The following is a 26,777-nucleotide window of genomic DNA, read 5'->3' as shown; positions in this document are numbered from 1 at the left end:
TGGAGAAGGTAAATTTCATCATTGCCAAAAGAAGCTTTTTAAGCAGCTAATAGATATCGGCTACTTGATTGTGGAGAGCAATCTGAAATTTTTATTGTCAGAAGAATGCAGAAACAACACTGAAATACTTCAGATGGGCACAAAGTCAGACGATTTTCAAACTTATTTCACTAGTATATGATCCTCTCCTCTCATTGCTGGTTAATAATAGGCAAACCCAGAAATTGCAGAATCCACTCAAGGATATGAGCACTGATGGAATCAAACCATTAGTTGATTCTTGTGTAGAAATTGCAAATATCTATACCAAGATTGCTGAGACATGATATTGAGATAGTATGTACTATAGATTGTCATTGGTGCTCTTTGCAAGGTAAATGAATTGGATGGATCTGTAGAGTTGCTTTGACGAAAGTGAATCCATGACAAACACACAAGTATCGAATCTTATTTTGTTTCCTTCAGAATCAATAAGATAATAATAAATGGATGAGCGGAAAACAGAGACAACGTATAGAAAATATATATGCCATGATACGCATAGTTGAATAGCAAATCCTCCTCATGAGATGCTGTCAGAAATCTAGAAGAATAGAGAACAAAGAGCATGTTATGTTGGAGAAAGAATAGCTATCGTTGCAATATGAAATACGATCATTATCTTTTGAATCAATGATATTTGTCTATACATGACAATTTTGAAGCCAGAGGCAACAACTATTCATGATAGGCCAAGAGAAGGTGAATTTGACACACCAACTTTTAGCAGACCATCTCCAGTTCGGGGCATGAATCATGTGTGATGGAGAATTTCGCTAAGATGCATGTAGATGAAGAATGAGAAGCCATTCACGCACATCTGAAGAGCTTCTCCTGCAAGAGAACCATCCCGTAAACCCCAGCATGCAGGGCAATGACTTTTGATCACTTGCGATTTGCATCGAAGTATACATTTGTTTCAGAGTCAAGTTCTTGCCTATGATATTGTCAGCAATTCAAGATAATTGACATCACATATTAGCATGTGGAAGGGGAATCATTCATGTCAAAGTGATCAATAGAGCGTTCTATGTTTTGAGCGGTTAGCAACTACAGAGGATGGGAAAGTAAAATCGAAAGTCACACACGAACTGGGATAAGCTTGAAGCGCAAATAAAAAAAGAGAATGAGGATAGCACCAACACATCGAAACTTATGATTGGGAGTATTTGACGGAGGTTGAAAAATATATACAAGGAGAATGAAATATTATCCCTAGGTGTATTCAAAGGACCAAGACAGAGATTTACGACAATCATAAAATATTAAAATGATATCCATCAAGTAACGTAATTATGATGATGAGTGAAGTAATCGCTTGATAAAGTGTATTATTAATTATTTGTAAAGATGTGATTAAATAATTAGGAGCTGTGATGTCTATTTAAAAGAAATATGACTTTTCATTTGAATAGTCACATCCTCAGACATATAGAAGGTATAAATAAGGTTAGAAATTCAAGAACAACAACATATTCGAAGAAACATTCTATAAAAGAGATATTTTTGTAAGGAGGAATAAGGAGCTTAAAATGACTTTGTAATACGAATTTAATTATTTTATTATTATTCATATATTATATTATTAATAATAAAGTAAAGGGTCCTTTGTTTATTTTTTAAATGGCATGGAGATTTAAACTGCAGATGATTCGTCCTTTATAATCATTTTTTGAATTTTGTATACAATTTAAATATCAGATAAGTGGACACGGTCATTTAGCATCGTAAACTCGATCATCATAGATATTGTGAAATATTAAATTGTTTTCGTATCTGTGTCTAGTTTGTTTCTTCAAGAGTTAAAGCGTATTCTAGACTAATTTAAGATTGCATATATATTTATCTGTCACATCATGATTATTTAATTGTTGGTAGTATAAGTGTGTAGAACATTATAAAGTTGTACTAAAAAATCTTCGTGAAGTTAACTCTATTGCCCGAATGAACAGAGGCACAGGTCTTTTATTATTTAAGTCAAAAAATCTGTATCTTCCTCCCTACAAGCATCAAATCCATTATTGACAAACATTATACAATTCATTCAATTATTTCAAAACATTCATTATTCAATCCTATTTTGGTCGAGTTTAAGGACTTTGCTAGCTGGAGAACTCCAAAGTTCAAATTCGCTATAGAAAAGCCTTGAACTAGGCAGTCAAGCGTTTGAGGTGAAGGTCTACCCACCTGGGTGTAGCGGAGCCTAAAGTGCAAGGGAATCGGAAAGTATTCCTGTTCGTTGGGCAAAACTAATTGTGGAATGCTATCGGAGAAGTGGCAGGCTCTTGGATTTCCAATTTGCGGTTTTGGGAACCAACACTATCTTTGCCATTGGGGTTTTAACGCACCCTTCCAATCTGGCTGGAAGCTCCCTATCTGGAATTGACTGAGTGCGGGTATTAAATTTAGAAATACTAATGTAATTGAACGGTGGTCAGTACATGTTTGAAATAACAAATACCGTTGAATAGAAACATGTGACACATAAAGACCGCCGAATAAAAAGACCGTTGAACAGAAACATTAATTTATAATGATCATTGAACAGAAACACTAATTTCCATCGTTAAGCATCAACTCCCGAGCACTTCCACCTTGCCTCGGGAAGCATCTGCTACTGCATCACACCTCCAGGTAAGCACATCGGTATCTAAGCCTATTTTAATACAAAATTTGTAGGCATAAGCAAACCAAATATGGAGTTCTTCCTTCATCAAGCCAAATATCATGGCTCTTAATTTTAACTTCAAATTTTGTTTTCAAGATGATTAGAGGTGAATTTAAGTGCGGTTCACATTTTCTGTAACCTAGAGGCCCAATGATATTTAGTGAAAGGTGTATGCTATTAAATGTGGTTCATATGTGGTCTTGTGATGGTTGAACTTCATTTGATACATCACTCATTGAGTTTGTTGGTCAATGGATAAGGCCCTAGATTGGAATTCGGCTTTATTAGTGGGTGTTCTTGCATCCCTAAGTGGTGTAGGGATCAAACCATTACATCAAGTTGCTCTTTTCCTAAGGAGATCATAAAAGGGGTTCACTTCTGTTATTTTTGTGGTCCCACATACTTATTTAATTTGTTTTAGAGTTAATAAATAATTAAAGTGTGCATATATATTTTATTTATGGACCAATGATGTGGAAATATTGTAATTTTAATACAAGTAGAGAAAAATATGGAAAAGATCATGCAATATCCTTCACTATAATAGGAAAAGCAGAAGTGAGTAAATAGGTTTAAAAAGCAAAAAAAGATCTATTGAAAATTAAACAAGTGCTATGTACATAGGAATGAGCAAGTAGTATAATCTCTCATGGAAAGAATTTTTCACAATAGTGATTTTATGTCTGTTAAATTTTCCTTTGTTACAATGTATGCAAATATTTTATTCAAATCTATAGGCAAACCTTTGCAAATGGTGAAACTTATAATGATAGATGTAAAATTCATTGTTTAAACCTGATTTACAGCCCTGTGTAAGATATTGCAGATTGCGAGAAAACATTGGCGTGGACATTGCTCCTTATTCTGACCATTCATCCTAATTAATATGTAACCATTATCAAACCATGCTTTACTTCAACAATCATTGCTGTGTTTGTGAGCACAAAGTTTTTGTTCTTGTAATCTATCCAGAAATCCATGCACTTGCGACTGTAATCCTATAAAGGCTCAAATTCTTTGCATGAGGTGCATAAATGCTGTTTCAGCTTAAGTGGAGTATAAAGGCTAAACAATACTGTCGGTTGTGTTTTCTTTTCTATGCTCTGTGATATTCCAAATTTTTTAAATCAAAACTTGTGAAGACTGTAAATAAAGTTTTTTGGATAAGAGAACTTCTTCTTTATGTAATTGCCCAATTGGGAACCCTTGGAACCAAAGGTTAAATCAAGAACTAAACATTTTTTTTTTTTGAAATATAATAAGCCTGACACTAACATGATATATCAAAGTGCAACAAGTAAATAATAACTCAAGCATAGAACGGCATGCTAAAGAGAATATAACGATCATCACATGGTCAACCACAAGTGAAAGACATCAGAAACACTTCCAAAAGTTCCCAGACAACTAGCCAAACACACTTGGAATTGAGAACTCACATTCCTAAGATTTAGCTTGTAGGATCTGGGCATCACCCATGGACCACTAGAGGCTAGGTTGGAAAGCACTCTTGGCTACCAAGTAGGAGGATACTAATAGTAATAATCAATGTCATAATGCAGATGTTCTTTTTAAGCCCAAAGTAAACGTTCCTAACATGTTTGATCATACATGTTCATTACTAAGCATAAGCCAAAACATGAGTTCCACATACAAGAAGGAAATAAGCTTCACCGGTGATTACAAAGCTGATGTTCTAATTGAAATAACCTCTACTTGAAAAAGAGTATCCAAATCAACTTTTTTTTTTTGATCCGACCTTGAGAAGTGCTCACTGTTCCAGGTGCGAGAGAGTATGACAAAATAGGTAAAAAGATTATTGTACAACACAAAATTGGGCCCGTATGATAATCTACTTCCATATGACAAAACATGGGTTCCCATACGACAAAATACATGTTCCCATATGAGTTGGAATCTTGGGTCATATGAGTAAGTAGAAGGCTCCTACGAACCCCTGCTCCAGATGCCATAACTTTTGCATATGCGTTTGATGTAATGACCCCAACAGGTTATAACTGCTTCAAACACCAAAATTTTTTATACTTAAGTTGTTTGACATTTCGTCAAACACTTTGCAAGCAAGCTCTGATATCACTGTAATGACCCTCCTCAAATCTGCCCTCAAAAAATGCTGATGAAAGCTCAAGGAATTTCATCAAACAATTCACATGCAAGGGACGTATGACTGATATAGTATTTCAGCTAGCTTCAAATGACTTTTTCTTCAATTTGCATCAATGAGAATCTTGTGCTAGAAGACTACAATGGACTACACAATGACCTAATATGAGTGTGCTACTAATTTTGACAATATTTAGTGGATATATATGATCTAAGCATGAGAAATGAACACCTACAGCCAACTGACATTTTTACAAACAGTTGGTATGCAAACTAACTAGCTGATAAATAATGATATTAAATTGCTTAAATGACACCAGCAACTATTATCTTCTTAATTGCAATGAAAAATACAATGCTCATGAAATATGGCCAAGACTTTGGCATTTACATGGATTACAAAATGATAATGCTGGTATAATGCACACTTACAGCTGAAAGCTTATAACACCCTAAAAAGCAATACTAATAGAAGAACCTGGTTGTAGATGGTTGTAATAATTTCCTTCAATGCTGCTCCTTTTGCTTTGCTTTTTTCGAACTGCTTTTTCGGCCTGCTTTTTCGGTTCTGCTTTTTCGGACCACTTTTTCGTACCCGCTTTTTCAGTTCCACTTTTTCGGACTGTTTTTTCGTATCTGCTTTTTCGGATTGCTACTATGTTGAATCTCAAGACTATATTTTTCAATGGCGTCAAGATTTCTAGCTTGAAGGGATTTCGTCCTTCAAACTATTGAGACATAATCTCCAAAAAATTCCCCAATTTCTTTGATATTTCCAAGCATGCTTAAAAGAAGCTCTTCTATTTCTTTTATAGTGTTCTCACAAGAGCTCCATCCTTCGTTTTCTCAAAGTGGGATAAAGCATAACTCCCTTTATGTAACTTATGTCTCCAATGTGTTATAAATTAAAGGGGACTCTTTTAATTTAAATATTTTCCACAAACTATAGTCTATGCATTAATAAAGTTAAATATTTAAATTTAACTTTATAAAATAGCTTTATCAATGCAAAACAAATCTTATCAATGATAAACAAGTTTTCTTGCTGATTTTAAACAATTACCATCAACATACCGTTGCCACTGGATGTCCACCCATGCTCAAGATGACTTACTATAAATAGTAAGTATGCTCAAAGTTGCCTCAAAACCCCTTAGAAAGACCTGCAACTGAAACTATCTAGGCCAAATGGCCTCTAAGCCCTTTTAATGTCCTGGTTAGCCTACGGGACCGTGGGGAAATAGGCTAACGACAACATCATGCTATGAATGCTAAAAAGGGGACATTACATTTGATTGACTTTGTTCAAAATGCATCAGGAAGCTCTTGATGAGCTCTATGACAAGGGGTTCTTAGAGGCAACCTATGACATCATCATTTTTGTTGACATCTACTTGAATCAAGTGTAGTCTAAAAGCAGAGCATTGTTGTTGGAACACGCAACAAACAAGTTCCTCGGTTCAACGACTGGGTAGGCTTGTTGAAACCAACGTACGACATGAAAAGAAAACTAGCTCCAAACCAAGGAGTACCAGATACACCAATATCGAGGCCATGGTCATTCAATTACATCAAAAGCTTGAATGAGATACATAAAGTAAACTAAAGTCTAATAAGTAATATCAAGAGCATAAATCAATGCATACATATAACTAATGGTAACAAATAGAGTGGACTATTAGGCTCCAAATCTCTGTAGCTGGAGGAAGTCCATCTCTATTCACCGGTCCTCAATAGTGGTATAGTTAGCAATGCCTCTTAATCACGTGGTATCCGCAGGCCCACCCCATCGTGCTTGTGTTGATAGTAGTCCGACCACAAGCATAAGACAAACACTTAAGTAAGGGGTGCAAACACACCAAGCGAACACATAAAATCAAAGGGAGGTACCATGACCCAATGCAATATACAACAAAGTATGAAGAATACTCAACATGTGGACAAGTGTCCAAATTGCATACTAAGCCCACTCATAGTACAATTGGGTCACTATTTAGTACTAGCAAAGATTGGGTGAAGAGACTCAAGAGTGGGAGTGTCATCACATGGCACATGATGGTCCATGTGGCTTCAAGCAATCTTTCTCTCATTAAGGAAGCTCTACTAAGCCATATCAACATCTGCAAATGGCAAGGCAAGGACTTACCATATAAACTCCCTTAAACGACAGCAACATAGTCTTAGTAAATCTTTTCATTAAGTTTTAATCTGAATCATTTAATTAGTTCTCACTTACTAAGAACTCTACCAAGGGATACCTTGGGACGCCTTTGTGTCCCAACCTACCTTAGCCACTTCACTCCACTACTCAAACACCGATCAGGCTCCTCTCATCACAACAATGAGACACAATCAAAACAATGCAATAAGGCATAAATCAAGACAAACTCAAAAGTCATAAAAACCATAAAGGACATGGTGAATCAATTTGTCTCGACTCTCAATACCAAGACCACGGGTCACTTGGATCTGGACATAGGAGCATAGCTCAATTATATGCTTGGATGTGGTCTCAACACCCTACATTCACATATCACATGTGATCTCATCCTCAAGCATTGAGTGTGCCAACACAAGGGCAAAAGAAAGAAACAATCAAGAGAACACATAAGGCTTGAAACAAGGTTTCCATTGCAATACAAAAAGACAGTCAACGGGTCGCAAGTAGAGAGTATGGGTCTCTCAAGATCCCATCAAGTAGGAGTAATTCAACTACACTTTAAGATATGGTCTCAACCCACACATCTTACAACCCAAAGAAAAACCAAAGCATGCATAAAAGTGAAAGAAACCATGGAAAGAATATAAAACATAATCACACTCTATCGGTCTGATCACCAAGAGCATGGATCCCAAAACGGTTTGACATAAATAATGGGATACCAACATCCCTAAGGCCGCGTTTGGTTGCAGGAATTAGAGAAGAATTGGCATGTGCAATCCTTGAAAATTTCATATTCGTTGTTTGGGTGTGCAAAATTGGAATGGGGATATGGGGAAATGGGGATTTGATATCACCATTTGACCCCCAATTCAAGGATTCCGTATCCCCTCAAAAGACCTGTTATTTGGAATCCATGTTTTAAAGCCCATTTAAAATCCCATTTTTCCAAAATGAGGATTCCAAATAAAATGAAATATAATTAGATTTGGCATCCGGATGCCCATTTTCACAACTATTGTTGCCCTCAACATATGCCCAGCTCATTTGATCAGCATAATATTCAATATCAGTTTCATGTCTCGCTTTCAATACCTTCAAAACGTCTGATCTGGGTGGATTCCTAGTGATGGTTCTGTCTTAAATTGCGTCTGTTCTGCCTGAGCGGGTGAAAGAAGTGACGACGCCCCCCAATTGGGTTAGGGTTCTTCCTAATTTAATCAATGCTTCCATTCTTTCAAGTTACGCAATGGTATAATTCTTTTTCAAATTGGAGTCTGCGGCCACTGTCTCTACACAGAGCAAACATAGAAAGGAGCAGATTGTTTGACTCACCACCCATGTGATCAGATTTACAAGAGGAGCAGATCGTTTGATAACCACACCAAAGTCAAATCTGCAGATTGCCATATCTTTCAGAAAATGGCCGATCTCCTACCTTTAACCCTTCGCCATTCCTATTAAATGAAGGTTGTCTTCAGTTGTGCAAGGCCTCTGCAACTCCATCAATTTGTAATTGTCTTCAATAATGCCCTTATCCTCTGAACCACAATCTTCTGAACCACACATTCGTATTTTGAACCAAACAGACTTGGAATAACAAATTCTGAATATAAAATATATTCGTGTTTGAACCAAACAGTCCCAAAATAAATTCTTGAAACCGTAATCTTGATTATAAGTTCTAGAATCCCAAATCCAAGATTATTCTGAATGCCAATTCTCAAATTATATTCCATCAACCAAACGGGCCCTACATGATCCAAGATATAATACCAATCCCCATAATCCAATGAGGAGCTCAAGATCTTAAAAATATCAAATTCCGGCTAAATCCGACATGGGTTCTTGAATCAACATTTTAACTTGAAAGGACACTTTTGAACCAAATTATAAAAATACTTGGAATGTCCTATGACCATTCTGATTTGACCGTCCTCTGTATAGAAAAGACTACTAACTTCAATTAAGTAAGGCCAAGCATGTCTACTGATGGGTTCCAGATAACACAAAACAAAGCGGCAAAGAAAAAGCCCAAAAATCAAACTTGGAATTTCACTACGAAATTAAAACCCATTGGTCTAAGTCTACCCAACAACACACTTTTCAAATGAAATTTCACTTCCGGGCACTTTACGGAAATCTGGTAGCATAATGGCATAAATACTTGTATTTCAAAACATGAAATATACGTAAGCCCAACTAGGTAATGCAAATTAATAAAATTGTGGGGGAACACTAGTTCTTAACCCACAAACTAATAGCATTTATTTTGATAAAAAAGACTACTTAAATTAAAAGCTACAGAAAGCCCTACCTCACACCAAGAGCGAAAAAACAAGAATGAAGAGAGAAAATCCAATATGGTTTAAGAGCAGATGGAAATCTCAGCATAGCATAGCATTCTTACCATGATTCCAAAGAGCCGCTCCACACTCAAATCCGACAAACAGATTGCACCCAACGAGTAAATCTTCAAATTGCTCACAAGAGGGTTTGAGCAATTTTTGCTCTCCGAAATAGGAAATAGTGAGAAAATGAGTTCTAATCTCTCATTATAAAGTCAAATTTCACTTAAAATAAAAAAGGGCTGAATTAAAACCACTTAAATTAAAATGAAATAAAAACCCAAAGTCAACCCAAAGTTCAAACTCAACCTGGATTAACTTATCTGATTCCAATTAAATGGAATAGCACCACAACAAAATTGCCGAAAATATAAAATAACTAAATAATAATTTGAAACAACATCATAAATTAAATCCTCTTTTGTGACAACAACAGGAATTCTAATGCATAGATAGTCACTGATCTTTTACAAATGCAATATGAATCCGGATTTACCAACTTGTACCAGAGGGAATAATATAATAATCAATCAAGGATACCCCATCCATACAAGGACGATATTGGCTCAGTATGAAAGTTCAGAACTATTATCCCCTGTGCCACTGCCGGGGACATAGGCACACGCTCAATCCCTGCAACTGAGGGTGAATTTGCCTGGTACATGTTCACTAGAAGACACAAACGTCAAGTGCAGCTGCTCACAGTATATAAATAGGTGAAGCATATGTAACACCATTCAAAATACCTCAATTAATAACAGTGAAGGAGAGCGAGACATCATGTAGATCTCACAAGCAAGTGACTAGGACTCTGTCTCACTTCATACTGAAACCAAGGGCAAAATGCATAGCAGTGGTGTGGTGAAGCAGTACACATCATATAATTATATTTACATGGTATTTAAAACTAAAGCTTTTAAATAATCATTTCTAGCAATATGAGCATATATTAATGTAAGTCTCCATAAAATACCCAATAGCAAATAAGGCGCACTGTTAAGGAATTAATGATGACCATCCTAACATATTAGTCCAATATTCTTGAATGCAAAACATCTCTGATTTTATCATAAGGCATGAATATATGATCCAAATAGTATTTAACATCATAATATTTCACTTAATGAAACCTATGTTTCTAGTTGCATCAAATAATGTTTAACATCAAGTATACTTCACTATGCTTGCATTCCAAGGTCTGAGGCTCTATTACCTCCTAGTAATGAGTTGGAGAGGCACGACACTTTAAATGCAGAGGGAAGCAATTCTGTTCTAGGTGTTTCCCCACTGGTTGTGTTCAACCATGTTTTATTGGAACTAAGGTATCAATTTCAAGTGCTAATAATGTATGGGCTGTTATATTAAATAGTGAAGTGGTGTCACACTTTTTTTGTGTGTCATCCTTCTAATTTAGTTTATGCTCAAGTTTCTCTGTGATATTTTATTTCTTTATGCTTTCATTTTATTCATTTGCATATATATAATTTAATATACATATGTTGTACATACACTATAGAAATAGATACTGTATTTGATGCTGGTACAACTACCAACTCACAGAGTATGTGACGTGAATGTTATGGCATAACATGATCCTTGGTTAAATTTGTAGTCTTTGTGGGACTAACTCTAGCTTAAGGTATTTAAACAAATGAAGTGTCCATCATGTATCATTTATGTTTTTATTGGCGCTCATCTTTTCCATTTGCTAAACAAGGATAATTGCATATCACTCCATGTATTGATATTGATAACAGGTGTCATTGGCGGAGGAGCAGGGATTTTATCTGGAATCTTGAAACGTCATGGCATATCTAAACTGGCAATAACATATGCTGCTAATTCAGCCATTGTAGCCTCATGTTTCTGTGGTATGTTCTTTCTAGCTAGAGGACATCCTGATTTACAATATAAATACTTTTTCCTGATATGAGATATGTTATTCCTAATATGTTTGATATCCTAGAATATGAATCTTGAATGTGAAAATAAAACTCTGTTATTTCTCTCATGATGTATTGATAATGTGCATGTTTCTGATTGTGCAAAATATGTTGCCATGCTGATGCTTTTTACTGAATGCTACAGATATTAATGGTTTGTGTTTCTAACAGATAAAATTTGTTGGAGGTTCATTTTTAATTTCTTAAGATAAGGAAAGAACTTATATTAGTTTTTAGACATTACAGATAACAGTTATTAGAATTTAGAACTATCAAATCATACTTGGCATATGGAGTACTCTGAGGCAGATTGAGTGGGCAACGTGGAGCTAGTAATAATATCATCTGCTATACTGAACAGGAAGAAGGCATATTGTGTCTAAACAAGTTGAACTGGAGTAATCAAATTAGAAAATGAAATATTGTAGATGTAGGCTGTATGTCGTTGGGATACAAATTATTTATTCAGATATAAATACATGTTAGTAAGCACAGCAGTCTTGTCACTATATGGATGGGATTTTTGCAATATTTCTATTTCGTGATAAATTATAAATTCTATTTTTTTAATAAATTGGTGGATATACTTTCCTGGCAGCCATTACTTTCAGCAGTAGGCACAGTGGCATTGATAGAGCCATTTGACAAAGTGGTATATGCTGCTGATTAGATCAATGAGGAAGATTTCAGGGAGACATAAAAAAGCAACTCAAGGTATGCATGATGGATTTGAGCTGAGGCTAGTCTGATATATCTGCTGCATGGTCTTTTATAAAAATCAGATAAATTGCGTATGCTGAAAGAGTGGATAATTCTGCTCATAAGAGAAGCACACACCTGACAGGTATTTGTGCATTTTGGAATGACCAAAATAATAGTAAACCTTCAGCAATGAGTCTATTGTCCATATCTGCAGGTGGATATTTCAAAGCTTATAAAAGGATGACAGCCATGTACTGTAAGCCCAACAGTAGAAACTTATTGTTGCACCAATTGTTGCTAGAACCCACCAAGTGTGGACTTTGTAGGTGGATTGTTGAATGACGAAACATGGTACTGACTATTTTTTTGTCATATTAGACTGTTAATCAAAGTTATAAATTTTGACTATCAAGAGATATTTTCTCTCCGTCAAAGGATTAAATAAGTCTACAAGATAAAGGTGATGAGGTGGCATTGAGCTGTGTCCTCCAATCAAAAAATTTCATATCTGAACATCATTGAATCACATCGTGCCAAGTGTCTAGTCTTCTCATTGTCTAGAAAAGGCTTTGTAATTTTCTTATTGGTCCACAATGTGGTGATCTCTTGTAATTGGTGATAAATTTGACAACTTTAATTAGGGTTTGTCGGGATGAATCTCAACCCTTGATCTTTAGTCAATCTTGGCCCTTTGTTGGAATTAGACATCCATAAAAGGCCAAGGCCTTCTCATTTATAATTCATTAGAGAGTAGTGGAGGAATCATAAGCTATAAGAGCTAGTAGTAGAAGTAGATTAGGCTAGTTAAGGGAGAGACTTGATCAAATTGTTGCTATGATGCTTTTGAAGTAATGGATAATTCATTGTTGGTTCTCATGGTGAATTACTTAAAATTGCTTTGAAGTGTTGCATGGTTTCCTCAATCTTTCACGTGAATTAGATTTCTTTTCATGTTGAAGTAGTTTAGTCGAATGGAAGAATTGTGGATGTTTCCTTTCTTGACTCGAACAAATCTAGGCAACTAGCCTCTTGCTGATGGTAAGAGTGCCTTGTGTGGTAAGTTGATGATTGAAAGTATTTAACTTTGATTGATACTCAACCTTTAGTTTGCATCCATAGGATGTGATTGAAGAGGGAATATTGATTTGAAAACCATTTGAATGTTCTTTAAAGTAGGCACTAGATCGGTGGAGTTGCTGGCGAGATTGCATCTAGTAGAGTCCAAGTCATCCATGATTCCTTGCATTCTTAGTTAGAAGTAGAACTTTAAGTTTAAGTTGAATTGGAAACTTTAAAACGAAATATATTTTGTTTGCACAGTCCGAAGCCAAATCTTCAGACGTGTAATAGTTGATATGCATTGGATGAATAGTGTAAGTGTCATGTCCTCATATTTATAAGATTTAATGATAACTAAATTAATAATAGAATGAATTATAATAAATTACAATGTAATTAATTATTATATTAATAAATATAATAAAGAAATTAGTAACATATAGTATAATATTTTTGAATCAATCATCTATTATTAATATAATAATATGATGAATTAAATAAAAATAAAATATTATAATTTATCACAAATCAATATTTTTAATGACTGATTTATATAATAATATAGCTATTATATATATTATATAGTATAAACCATTGAAAATATCATATCAATAATACATTTTATTAAAGATAGATTATATAATAATAGAACCATCTTCGATCGGTTGTATCCTTTTAATACTATCGCTCATCCCATATGTTCAAAGATATATATGGAGAATAATGGAGGAATAGGAAGGGAGAATGATGTATCTTCCATAAATGAAATCAGAAGAAGATTCCAGTCAACAAAAAAGAGGAAGTGTGATACAAACACAAAGGCAGCAATTGCAAGCTATATGTATTGATACCTATTTTTAGGAGCAAGTAAGAGCACGGTAATCATGTAAGGGAGAATATACAGAGAATCAAATGAAAGTCCAGTCAACCATAGAGAGGAAGAACACTGCAGATACGTAGGAGGATTCTAAAACATACGGAGATTTGGATTAATAGTTGGAGGGCAGATCGTTTGCATCTTGCATCATATAAGGAAGATAATTGATAGCAACGCACTCAAGCATTTAAGAAGTCAGCAATGAAGTTTTTAGAAGACAAGACAGTCACTGTCAGGCACCACAAGTAGAATATGTTATGGTAGTTATGGTCATGTAGAGAAAAGACTGAAACAAAGTGACAGGACTGGTTTTACACACACACTCAGTTCAGATATGAGCATGTCAAATAATAAATCCACGCATCTAAGAACGTACAATACAAAGTTATAAAGGAGATCGCAAGAGCAGATTAAAGGGTAGATGATAAGAACAAAATAAAACATATAGCAGAAAGTGAGATCCCTACTAACCACATATAGCCAATGGAGGAAATAAGAGCATAAAATCTGAGTCGAGAGAGAGACAACAGTGAATAGCAAGGAAATATATATATACATCAGATTTAAGGACATAAGGACAGGAAAGCACCAGCTCTGGAGAAGTTTAAATACAGATATAAATGGCTGCAATTAGATACTAGAAGGAATCGACATAAATAATTGGAGAAGTGTCTCGAGAAGATATCAAGCAACACATAATTAGCAGCGAAGTTCATAAGGGTTTCCACCGGTACCTCTTGCATCACTCACGCTTACTATAGGAAGGACTATAAACATCACCATCAAAGATCAGAAGAAAGTTCAGAGTAAGGAAAAGACAGTATACACATTCAATCCAAGTTCACGGGAATGAGGGTATTTAGAATACATTGTATTCGCATTACTTGCTTTTTGGACGACAGTCCTTCAGATTAAAGGAATTGAAGGCTTTTTAGAGGACATTTTTACATCAAAGAAAGGAATCCTTACATCACACTCACAAACAAAGGAAAGGATAGTGTTATAATTGAAGAAATAATGCAGAGATCAAGAATCTCTAAAGATTGATTAGGTGATTGAAATAGCAAAGGACCAGGGACAGTACAGTAAGTCCCCTGAGTGATTACCAACATATCACATCATTTCACTGAGTGAGTAGTCGCAAAAAATGGAACCTTGAAGTCATTTCATGATCTTACTTTGCAAGCTTAGCATGAGAGTTGACCTTATATCAAGAGAGGATTGATTATTTAGAAAATCCCTGCAACAAATTACCTAAAGATATTGACTCTTTAAATATTGATTAACAACTCAATATATTTGGACCACTAATGCAATAACCTATTTAACAAACAATGTTAAACCATGTGACATATTAATAATTAGGATACCAATTCGTCCAAGGAAAGCATGAAGGTGGAGGTGGACAAGCATGCGGAGGCAAGGTGAAACCCTGCGGATGCCGGCCGGATGCTACCCACAGGCATCCGGGTGCTTTCGGATGCCTTCACGAAAATCTGGAGAAGAAATTAAAAAAATGCTTTTTTCACTTTAACTCCAATTAAAACATGTGCCTTTTAGGCTTTTAATAACATATTTTTTTTGCCAAACCCTAAAACAGCCCTAATAGGGTTTTCCAACCATTCAACCATCATTTTGTTTGCAGCTGGGTTTGCTCTTCTCATTTGGCTTCCATTTTGGCATTTTGAAGGCAACTTGATTATTTTTGAAGAGGAACGATCATAGGGCAAGAGTTGGCTTCCACAAGTTCATTAAAACACTAAGAGGTAAGCATTTTATCCCATTCTTGAGTGTTTCAATGAATTTTTTAGAGATCTTGATGATTTTTTTCAAGTTTGTGAAGAAAATTTTCAAGTTATTTTCAATCTTTTTTTTTAAGAAATTGAGAAACAAGTTTAGGTATCTATTTGAATGGTTTTGTATCATTGTTTTTTATTTGTATGCTTGATTTTTGTAGTTTTTTTATTGATTTCAATTTATATAATTTCTTATTATAGAAAGAAACTACACTGTATTGTGCAAGAATGGCTGCCACCGATAGTCATAGTTCAGCGGGAGGACAAGGTCAGAGTTCAATGGCAAGGCAAGGAGGGGATGATTTCAAAATTGATTTAGGGTTTCCTCTATGGAAACATACAACAAGAATATCACAGGTTACAGGTGGTGGCTTCTCTATTTGGAGTTGTAATTATTGTGGAAGTAACAAAGGAATGCCTTTCAATAGCTCTTATTCTCGGGTAAAACTTCATTTCATGGGCTTTGCTGGTAAAGGTTTTGGAATGTGCAAAGGTGTAGATGGGAACGGGTTGTTCGATGCACAGATAGCTTCGTTTGTAAAAGAACAAGAAGCTGTTGATCATTTGGTTAAAAGATTATTATCAGCCTACTTCCTCAAAAATGAAAAAAATGCAATCACCCGCTGAAATGGAACCAAATGTATCTTCCAAACATCCATTCATGCAGGTACTTGTATCGGGAGTGGAGGATGAAGTAGAAAATTTTATAGTAGCTCGAAAAAGAGGCCCACTGCACTCTGCATTTAAAATGGAGGCAAGAGACCATGCTGATGAAGCCATTGTACATTGCCTCTATGCTAATGGCCTTCCTTTCAACTTGCTAAGATCCCCATATTGGAAGGAAATGGTAAGAGCCATCAAAGAAGCACCAGATGATTACACAAGTCCTAGGTATGAAAAGGTGCGTACCACTCTCTTGCAAAAGGAGAGAGTTTCTATAGAGAAAGCACTTCAACCCATTAGAAATGCTTGGAAAACTTCAAGTGTGACAATTGTGTCTGATGGTTGGTATGCCCAAAATCAGGACAAAAACACTCCAACAATTTTTTTAAAAAAAAGGTAATAACAATAATGTTAAGCACATATCGACGTAAAATATGTTAGGGAAGGATGACAACAAGACAAGGTTAGTTTTGAGTCACAATGTCTAGCCAACGATTGAGTTTCGATTGCATTGCATGAGGATGCAGAGTCTGTGTTCACAATATTCTGAACGGGTTCAAAACCCTAAGTTCAAGTTTCTTAGGAACACTTAGTTCGGGTTGATTAAGTCTGTTGCTTAAACCTTAGTTTCATGTTTTACTAAGATGTGACATCATATTCGAGGAACATTTGATTAGTGACATAAGTTACATTATGTTGATTTGATACCTTTTACACTTGTTTTATTATACTAACACTTGATTTCAGTTATTATCATAACCAATTTAAGACTAATTAAAATATTAAGTACTTACTAATAATCTATATACGACTTCCATCTTATCTTCTAATCATAACCCGATTCATCCTCTTACGTTATCTAGTCAATTTGACTTATACCACTTTCGAACATTACATTAACAGTTACTAACCCGATGACACCTTCAAACCAAAACATTAATAAATATTAAAATTATAATTAATTAAATCTTTAATTTAAATATTATTATATTATAATATTTTACATAATTCCTTAATGTGTATATAAATATATAGACACACATAGGAAACATAAACTACTTCACTTCCCTTTAACAATGTTTAACTCTATTACTTCATCTGATAACTAATAACCAATAACTCTTATTAAACTTTATTAAATTTATATATTCTAATTACAATCATAAACTATCAATCCTAATAACACAAACAAGAGCTACTTAATAAAACTTAAGCACCAATTACTAACTACTATTTAATTATTCCTAAGTATCTCCTAAGTCCTACTTACCTTCTAACCTTTCAATCTAATTATTCATTAATCAACTCACCTTTTTAACACATGAATAAAGCAATATCAACAGAATAATAAATAATATAGACTAATTCCTAAACACATTAACTAACTACTAAACATCATTAACAAATACTAACCTACTCCTAACTAAACCCTAAGCTTTTCTGCTAAACTACCCCTAACCCCATCTAGCGCCACTTGGCCACTTGTGTTCACTTCCCCCAAGGTCATGGACGACCCCCAAAGTCATGGCACACTGGCCTAGGCCTGCTAAGCGCTGCCCAAAGTCTCCCTTTGCATGGTATGCATGGGGGCATTCAAAGGCAAGTAGATGTATTAAAAGGTAAAGGAAAAGGTTAGATAAGTTTAAATTGCACTATTTTTCCTTGAACCCATCTTATTCCCTGCCAAGTCAGCACCCAAATCATCAGGCCAAGTATGCATTGAAGTGAGGAGGGGTGTTTGAGTGGTTAAGATGGAGAAGAAGTTATGTTATGAAGTTTTATTGGTGGGTTTGTGAGGGGAAAGGTAGGTGTAAGTATAAAGGGTTTTTTTATAATGTTTTTTTTAATAATATATATTTTTGAATAATGTTTTGTATATGGAAATATAGGAGAGCATCTATAGAGAATATTCTCTATTTCAGAAAGGGATTAAAAATTTTCCCCATACATTTTTTAGAGAGCCTTTTTGGTTCTCTCAAATACATGGGGTGCTATTTTTATTTGCTCCTCCTTTTTGCAAGGCGTTTCTTTCCTAGGAGTTTAGTGGTAGTATTATGGATTATTGTTTTAGGTTGAATAAAATATTGATATTAATGTTATATCCAAGTTAGAGGTGATTTTAGGTATTTTACATACATTGCAACATAGGATATAAGTCATTGATTTATCAAAATTTCTGCTAGCTAAGGTCTAAGGTGCAAGTAGGATATATGTATCTTAATTGAACATTGGTTATATCTAATGATCTTAGGGATGAATTGTTGTATCTATAAATTAAATAATTCATACATCAATATCTTATGAACTTTTGATCACCTTGTTTTTGAACCAAGATTTCAAGAAAGAAATAGAGAGTATTCAATTGAAGTTTTTGTAAAGCAATATATTTGAAAGTAAGATATAATTTACAATCCAATGAAACTTGATCACATACCTTGCTTATTTCATACAATAATTGCATATCTATTATCAATATTGGAGTTATAACATTTAATCCATTCCTTACATATTCATTTTCAACATGAATGCACAATACAGCAAATGGTATTACAATGGAGAAATCTCCAACACTATAACATCAAGAACACCTTCAATGCTCCAATTCCAAAATGGCTCCATCATAAGGCCAATCCAAAATCTTTAAAAACATACAAAACTAACCATGGAGTGCTCATCTCCCATCCTAGGTCTCAAAAGAGACCACCTACTGAGCTAGAAGAACCGGTAACCAACGGGTGACAACCAATTCAAATCTCACAACATGAAACACAACATAAAAACACCCTTCCAAGGCTTGTACAATTGGATTCACATCGAACCCATAACATAGGGATGAAGGTGGACTATCAAGTAGGAGATTGATCAATGTCAAACATACAATATACACGCCTTTTCCAAGGCTAGAAATTCACATAAACTTTCATACTTTCTCCTCCTTATCCCCCCCAAAGCAAGATCAACGACATTGGCATGCAAGAGCCCCATACACCTTGCATTTCTTCCCTCTTGTCACCATGAGAAGAGACTCTACACAATCTTGGCATCCAACTAACCCCTGCCCCCATATTGGCCAGTTCTTCCCGTACCCAAAAGGGTGAGTAATTCCATACACCCTTTACAAAACTCCCTTATTCAATCAAGAAGAACACAACAACATGAAAGCAAAATGAAATCCCATCCCCTTACATAGAATAACACAAATTACAATGAACACAAATGCAAGAGAATGAAAATACATAATAATCTATTGCAATAAGAAACAAGAACTTCCATGACAATGGTGGAGATCAACCTTCACAAGTGTTATGGTCTAGTGGTGCTTGAGAAGAGCCCAATCCTTCCTTTGCTTCCTTCAATAAAAAACCCTAATGTCTTTAAAAGTAGAGAGTGGGTGAACACCCTCCAATTCCTCAAAGGGCCTCTAAATAGCTTCTAAAACTCAACCACCTAAAATGACAATCAATTCATCATTGACCTTAAGCCCCTTGGTCCCAACTTGATCCTACCATAAATGCAAATCTTTTGACATGAGTAAGGATTTGGAAAGGGTCATGAAATTGCTCAAATTTCGCAACCAAAGGAAAATGGGATATTTTGAGGGTCATAAAAGTCAATAGGAGGTTCTAGAAGGGTTGAAAAGGTGCCCAACCCATACCCCTACCACATGGGTACTTGGTTTTCATTAAAATTGGCTTCTAGGACCCCTTTTTGGCCTCTACAAGTGACTAACAAAATTTGAATTTGATTAACCTAATTGGTGGAACTATTCAATTACCTTAATCAAGGGGGTTTAATTAGGTTCTTAGTTAGGTCAATTAGGTTTAGGGTTACATTGCCAACCTTAGTAGACATGTTGTTACATATACACATGACAAGTGTCAAGTGACACTGTAAAATAACATTACACAACATTGACATGTCACTAATTAATAGTGAAATCACCTAATACATACCTACAACTTACGATTACGAAATAAGTCCCTTAACGAGGTTCAAATCTCTTCATTAGATTCAACCTTGGCTTTTACAATTTGCACATATGGTCGGTTACTGATTCTCCAAAAAATTCCATGGTAATTTCCTGCACACTCAGTTTGAACATCAGTAGCTCAATTAAATCACATGTATATATATAAATCAAATTGCAAAATCAATTGACTAAACATTCTATATTCTCATCTTTATAACTTTTCCATTTCTGCACTTGATAAACATAATTGATTGAATAATTGAAATAACATAACATATTCATCAATTCGAATTAAAATACTGAAATAATCATCATACTGCATGCGTATACCTACAACATCCTAAACATCAAAATCACAACATATTGAAGTAGCCATCACATGACATAATAATTCAGATAAAGGTCTAATCCATCGAATATAATGTCTCAAAGTATCAAATCATAATGTATCAAAAATAAGTGTATCAGCTGAGCTATGATGGGTCAGGGTGAGGCCTCACAGTTGGAAAGATACAAGAAACATGCCATTAATTAATGTGATTGTAGTGTCCTCCAAAGGGGCAATGTTTCTAAAGGCAATTGATTGTCAAGGGGAGGTGAAGGATTCACAATTCATCATTAATATTCTCATTGAGGCCATACATATGGTCGGTAGTGAGAATGTTGTCCAGGTTGTTATAGACAATGCCAAAAATTGTAGGGGAGTTGGTGCTTTGGTTGAGGGTTGGTATGACCATATTTTAACACACCATGCACTATATACTCCCTCAACTTGATTATGCAATAGTTTGGCTCTCAAATAGATTGGGTGAAACAAATATACAAAGAGGGAGATGACATACAAATGTTTGTGACTAACCACAACATGTCACAATCCATTTTTAGAACATACTTACAATTGGAGTTGTTGAAGGTAAATTTTTTTTTGTTGTAATTATTAAATTTCATGGATTTCTAATTTAGTTAATTTTTATAATTTTATTGTCAATTGACATATTGTTAACTTGCTTAGGTTGCTGAGACCCGTTTTGCATCTCATGCTATTGTTATGAGATGATTCTCAAGGTGAAAGATGCTTTGAGCCAAATGATCATTTGTCCTCAATGGGGTGTGTGGAAGGTTTCAAATACAAAAAAAGCCCTAAAGATTAGGGGTATGATCTTGGATGAGCGTTGGTGGGTTTGTGTGCAATATGTATTGGATATCACCGAGCTCATCATGACTATGCTTCGCTTTGCCGACATAGATACACCTTGCTTGGGAGATGTGTATGATGGCATGGACATAATGGTTGAGAAGGTAAAATATTCTATACAAGCACATGAGAGTGACCCTACAAAATGTCAAGCCTTATGCAGTAAATTGGAAGCAATAATTATTCATCACTGGGAGAAGATGACTACCCCATTGCACCTCCTTTCATATGCTTTATCTTCGAGGTATTATAGCGAGGCAATACTTTCTATGCTAGATAAAATTGCACCATATGCTGATGAAGAGGTTGCTGATGGATGATCCAAAGCTTTTGCAAGAATCTTCCAAGATGATGAGATGCATGAAAAGGTGAGGCTAGAGATTGGCTTATTTGCTTCCGGAGCAAGGCTTACTCCATTTGCAATTAAGGACCAATATAAAATGGGAGCAATCACATGGTGGTACATGTATGGTCAGCCATTCAAACATCTACAACCTCTTGCAATCAAAATCCTCTCACAAGTAAGTTTTGATTTTTGTTTTTAAATTACAACTTGTATTCTACAATCTAGTGTTTAACATCTGTCATATTGTCATTTACTTTTCGTTTAAATGTTTAATTTTTAAAAATTAATTTTGTGAACACAATGCAAGTTGCAATTCTTTTGCTGCTGAAAGGATTGGAGTACATACTCCTATATCCATTCAGTGAGGTGCAACTGGTTGGGGTCAAAGAAAGTTGAGGAGCTTGTGTCTTTTGTCACGTAAGGATGATGAATACATGGATGGGGCAGCCAAATTTTGGGATGTACTCCTTGAGTGTGCAAACTTGGATGCAACACTTAATGATCTTAGTACAATGATGGATGATGGTGATGATAGGTCCATGACACATGGTGCATCTAGCGCAAGTGGAACCATTCTAAGTTCAAATGATATTGACCTTCAGCGGTTAGAGATGAGGAGGATCCAGATTTTTGGAGAATCTTTATGATTCTGATTAGTGAACATTGAATCATGAACTATGTTTTTGATTTTGTAGTTTGGACATGGAGTCTAGAACATGAATATTTGTGCCTATGAAGTTTTAATTTGAAGCTTGAACTATTTGATTGAATAGCTTGAATCTTGATCAATGATGAAGTATCATATGATACTATCAAATGATGTATGTATATTTCTGAGTTTCTAACTCTAAGTTCTTGTATTTATAAGTTTCTTAATTTTTTTGCACACATATGTGTATATATAGACGTTTCCAAACGCATCCGTACCCAAAAAAAAAAATCCTGCATCCCGTTTCCGCTTCTTACATCCATTTCTGATTCCACATCCAAATCGGTAACTTATATTAAAAATAGTAATTTGTTTATTAACAACTTAATATTATAACACCAAATTATTTTATGCACTCTAATATTCACAATATCTAGATGTGAAAATTAATTAATAGCAAAACTAAAAGTTGTAGGATGAACCATATGCCCTTAGGCATGGTTTTAATTGCTGGATACAGTCTTAGAGTCAGAATCATTGTGTTTGTTGATGTTATGCGATGGTGAGAAAGGTTGTGGGTTGAATGGATATATTAGCATTTTTTGTCTTTATTTAGTCTAAGCATTTTTCACACCTATGTATTGTCTATCTTCGACTTGCTTCATTTTGTACAAAATCTTTTCAATTTTGCCTTTATTTTTGTGCATTCCTTTTGCTTTGCTAGTTTGATGTACATACATATTACCCTTGTCGTTTTCTTTCAGTCCCTTAGACCCTTGTGGTCTCTTGTTGGACATTAATAGATTTATCTTACCTTATCTTATCATAAGAGTAAGCAATTTCAAGTCAAATGCTAGCTAAGTATGAGAAATCCAACAAGGGTTGTAAAGAACATGGTTTCCTTTGTTCCAATAAGTGTCTTACGATAATCTGGGTCTGAGCAGGATCTCGAGAACTTGTAAGGGAATTACGTGCAGCAGAACCTGAAGATCCCATAAATTCTGTTCTTGGTGGAATTGCCAGTGGAGGTTTTCTTGGTCGCATTCAAGGTATATTCTTTTTTTTTTGGCTTAATCTTTTTCTAGACTTTTATCCTTTCATGATGTCAATTGCAAAATTAAATTTTATTATCTTAAAAATGTTTCAGGTGGCCGTCCTAGAGCCTTTTATTATGCATTCTTGTTTGCAACAGTTGGCACAGGGCTGCAGTTAGGTACGTTGAAACTACAAGAATATCTTTCACAGAAAAATCAAGAATCTTCTTCCCCAGATACAGCAGATGAGGTTGAATCCAGTCCAAGTGAAAAGAAATGGTGGGCTTGGCCAGAGTGGGCACCAATCCAAAAGCTAGATGAGGAAGCTGCAGCAAAACGAGCTCAGGAAAGGGATATTCAAATACAAAGAACTCTTGATAAACTAAAGAAGGGGGATTCCTTGTAGATTCTCTGTCTATTTACAGCTTAACTTTCCCATATGCAATTGCAGAATGATAAGCTCTGTGAGTATATGAAATCTTTTAGGCATGTGAAATGGAATTCAACAGTCCCAAGAACTAAGGTTTTGAGAAATGCAAGAGGTACATGGCAAATAGGCTTTCAATGATTGTACATTATATTTAATATAGGATCTTGTCTTTTAGTGAGGTTGAAGACATTTTTCCCTTGGTATCAATATTGGGAATACTAGTATGTGGTTGGGAACATTTGACACCGATATGCAGTACTGTAAATGTCAACTCTTACGTTTGTGAGACTTGCATGGAATAGCCTAGGTCTAAAGGGTAGTAGATCCTCACTTGGATCTTGTACCCATTCTTCAATCTCTCAAGTTCATTTTGCATGGGTGCTGAAGTATATCAAGTTATTTTCACAATAATATTTCATCTGACCTGCATACACCTCTTGTCCTGAAGCATTGGTGTCGAAAGAATCAAACATATCAGAAGCGAAGTGCTTTATTTGTCTTATGAGTATAGCAATTGCTGTTGAGACGAGAATGTATAATTGTCTTTGCTAGCATTTCGTTATCAGTAAAATATAATATTACTCCATGCACAAGAGGACAATAAGCCAGCATTAGTGAGGAGGCTGACAGAACTTGAACACATGACAACAAACAGAGGCTGAATTATTTCCTGCACATACTTAATGAAGCAGCCCGACTGCACAGCCTAACAGACAAAAGACAGATAATATAATTATGCCGTGATATACAGCTTATATTTGGGAAACTGCGATTAAAATTCACATGAGAATCATAGACATTATGTAACCTGATACCCAAGAATGTAGTCTTTTATTTAAATAAAAAAACCACTATCAAGTAGATTAAAAAGAATATTTTGCATTAGACTATGAGCAGATGCCAATAGGAAATGAGCATAATTGTCCATAACATGCAATTATCAGTTATGACAATGTCAATAGTGCTGAAAAACCAGTGACTTCAAGAAAGAGTTACATCCTCTTTCTTATTTTAAATTTTATGAACCGTTGGTACAGATATAGGGGTCATTCCAAAACTAAACGGGACAAGGGAATGCTCACTTTCCTCCGAGTTACAGAAAAGACATTTATGTTTGAGGCAACTTACTGACATTTAAGTTTTTAACTTAATAAGAAATTTGCTTCAAAAAATCTTGCTTCTCAAACGTGATGTACACTGTAACGGATAGTAGGCATGCAAATCGATCAGTTTAGCACTGATATATTGTAATTTAAATTCTAGGAGGAAGTGACTGATTTGAGATTATTTCAAGTGAAAGCATTTGTGTTTCAAGTCTTGACGTACTTATACAACATTCCTTGTGTAAATCAAGATGTTATCAGGTTTATTGTCTCCTAACTTTTGCATGTTAAGCAAAGAGTTAATGCCCTGCACTAATGAAAAAGATAACAAAATCTAGTTGCCATGTTTGGTTGAACTTTATTTTAAAAACACAAGATATATGCAACTTGTAATCTGAATAACTGTTTATGATTAATCTCAATTACAATTCATATTGTTCTCAGTAATTCGAGCTGCATGTGTCTGACATCCCAACACTAACATGGTTGATTGTAAATGCGAAGTATTATTAAATCAAATCATTGGAATTTGATGAAAATGATCACCGCTTTGAGAAAGGTTGATATAGTGTTTTTGCATCAGTATTTGGGGTACTGAATTCTTCAAGACAGTGAAATTGTGACTTTCCATGTTCAGAGGGTTGAGAGTACAAAAATTTCAAACGTACAACTACCCCTGATAATCAAAGTGACAAGAAGATTTTAGGTGGTTTTGTCCCCACTGTGTAATCAACTAAATTATTGTTCTGTTTCAGGCATGATAGCAATAAAATAAGGAAACAGATGGCCTCTCATCAATTTTCTTGCAAAAGGTGGTTGTCTTTGACTTGACTTTGAGGTTTTGGATTTGTTTCATGTGGAAATCTGTCATGTTTTTCTTTCTACAGGTATACTGGCGTCTTCAAATAAAAACCTTTATTTGTCACCTGGCAGAGCTGTATTTAGGTTATACACCTTGGTACTTTCTGAGCCATTGATCTCATACAAGCTTTCTCAAAATCGTTGAAGGTCATGCAAACATTTTTGTGAGGTTTGGGTTCTGGGCATCTCTCAGTAACTAGTGATTAGATTACCTCAATTACATATATTTCAATTACTGGGGCGACTCTTGCTCTCTTCTTCATCCTCCTTTTTAGGTTTTGTGCTCTTTTATCGCCACCGTTTGATGTTATCTTCTTGGTTGTAAGCTACTAGTCCCATAGACCCGTGTTGTGGTCTCTTGTTGGACATTAATATTATCTTATCTATAAAAAATTGTCTTAAAAATAATCAGTATTAGCAATTCATTCCATTTTTTGGTAAGTCCTTTCATAAAGATATTATGCCCTATGAGGGCTCTCCACTTCCTAATCTAAATCTTGATACTACCTTGGAAACAATCATCAACATCAACTACTAAACCATTGGACGGGAAAATGCTTTTTATTTACAATTTAACTAGTACATTAAAATATTTCAAACTTGAAAAATGTTGCATGAAAAGTTGGTAAGCAAGCTATTGTATTGTCCGTAGACATGGTACACTTTGACATGACATGCCCAAAATTTAAGGCAAAAACACATTAGTTTTTTTTGAAACACTAAGGTTAACTATGTTTAATGGTTGCAATGCTCTTAGCTGTTGTTATTCCTTTTTCTTGGTTATTTTGTTGTTTCATTTTCACGTTCTT

The 26,777-nt window shown here is 35.0% G+C and overlaps 1 protein-coding gene across 1 annotated transcript in view; it reads left to right on the top strand.

The window, feature by feature from the left end:
• The window catches only part of LOC149534184 (Mitochondrial import inner membrane translocase subunit Tim17/Tim22/Tim23 family protein), a 38,483-nt gene extending 13,977 nt beyond the window's left edge, over window positions 1-24,506 (top strand). Inside the window, exons 2-4 of the mRNA XM_089804872.1 lie at window positions 11,098-11,211; window positions 23,485-23,589; window positions 23,688-24,506. Coding sequence (XP_089660998.1) covers window positions 11,098-11,211; window positions 23,485-23,589; window positions 23,688-23,980 — 512 coding nt within the window. The 3' untranslated portion in view covers window positions 23,981-24,506. The remainder of the gene's footprint in view (window positions 1-11,097; window positions 11,212-23,484; window positions 23,590-23,687) is intronic.
• Window positions 24,507-26,777: the final 2,271 nt, after the last annotated feature.

Source organism: Cupressus sempervirens, chromosome 10 (assembly GCF_028749045.1).
Source record: "Cupressus sempervirens isolate cs-2001-9-10 chromosome 10, ASM2874904v1, whole genome shotgun sequence".
In the NCBI taxonomy this organism is placed as follows: domain Eukaryota; kingdom Viridiplantae; phylum Streptophyta; class Pinopsida; order Cupressales; family Cupressaceae; genus Cupressus; species Cupressus sempervirens.
Note: the sequence above shows the minus strand (reverse complement) of the source record. Positions and strands in the feature narration are given on the sequence as shown.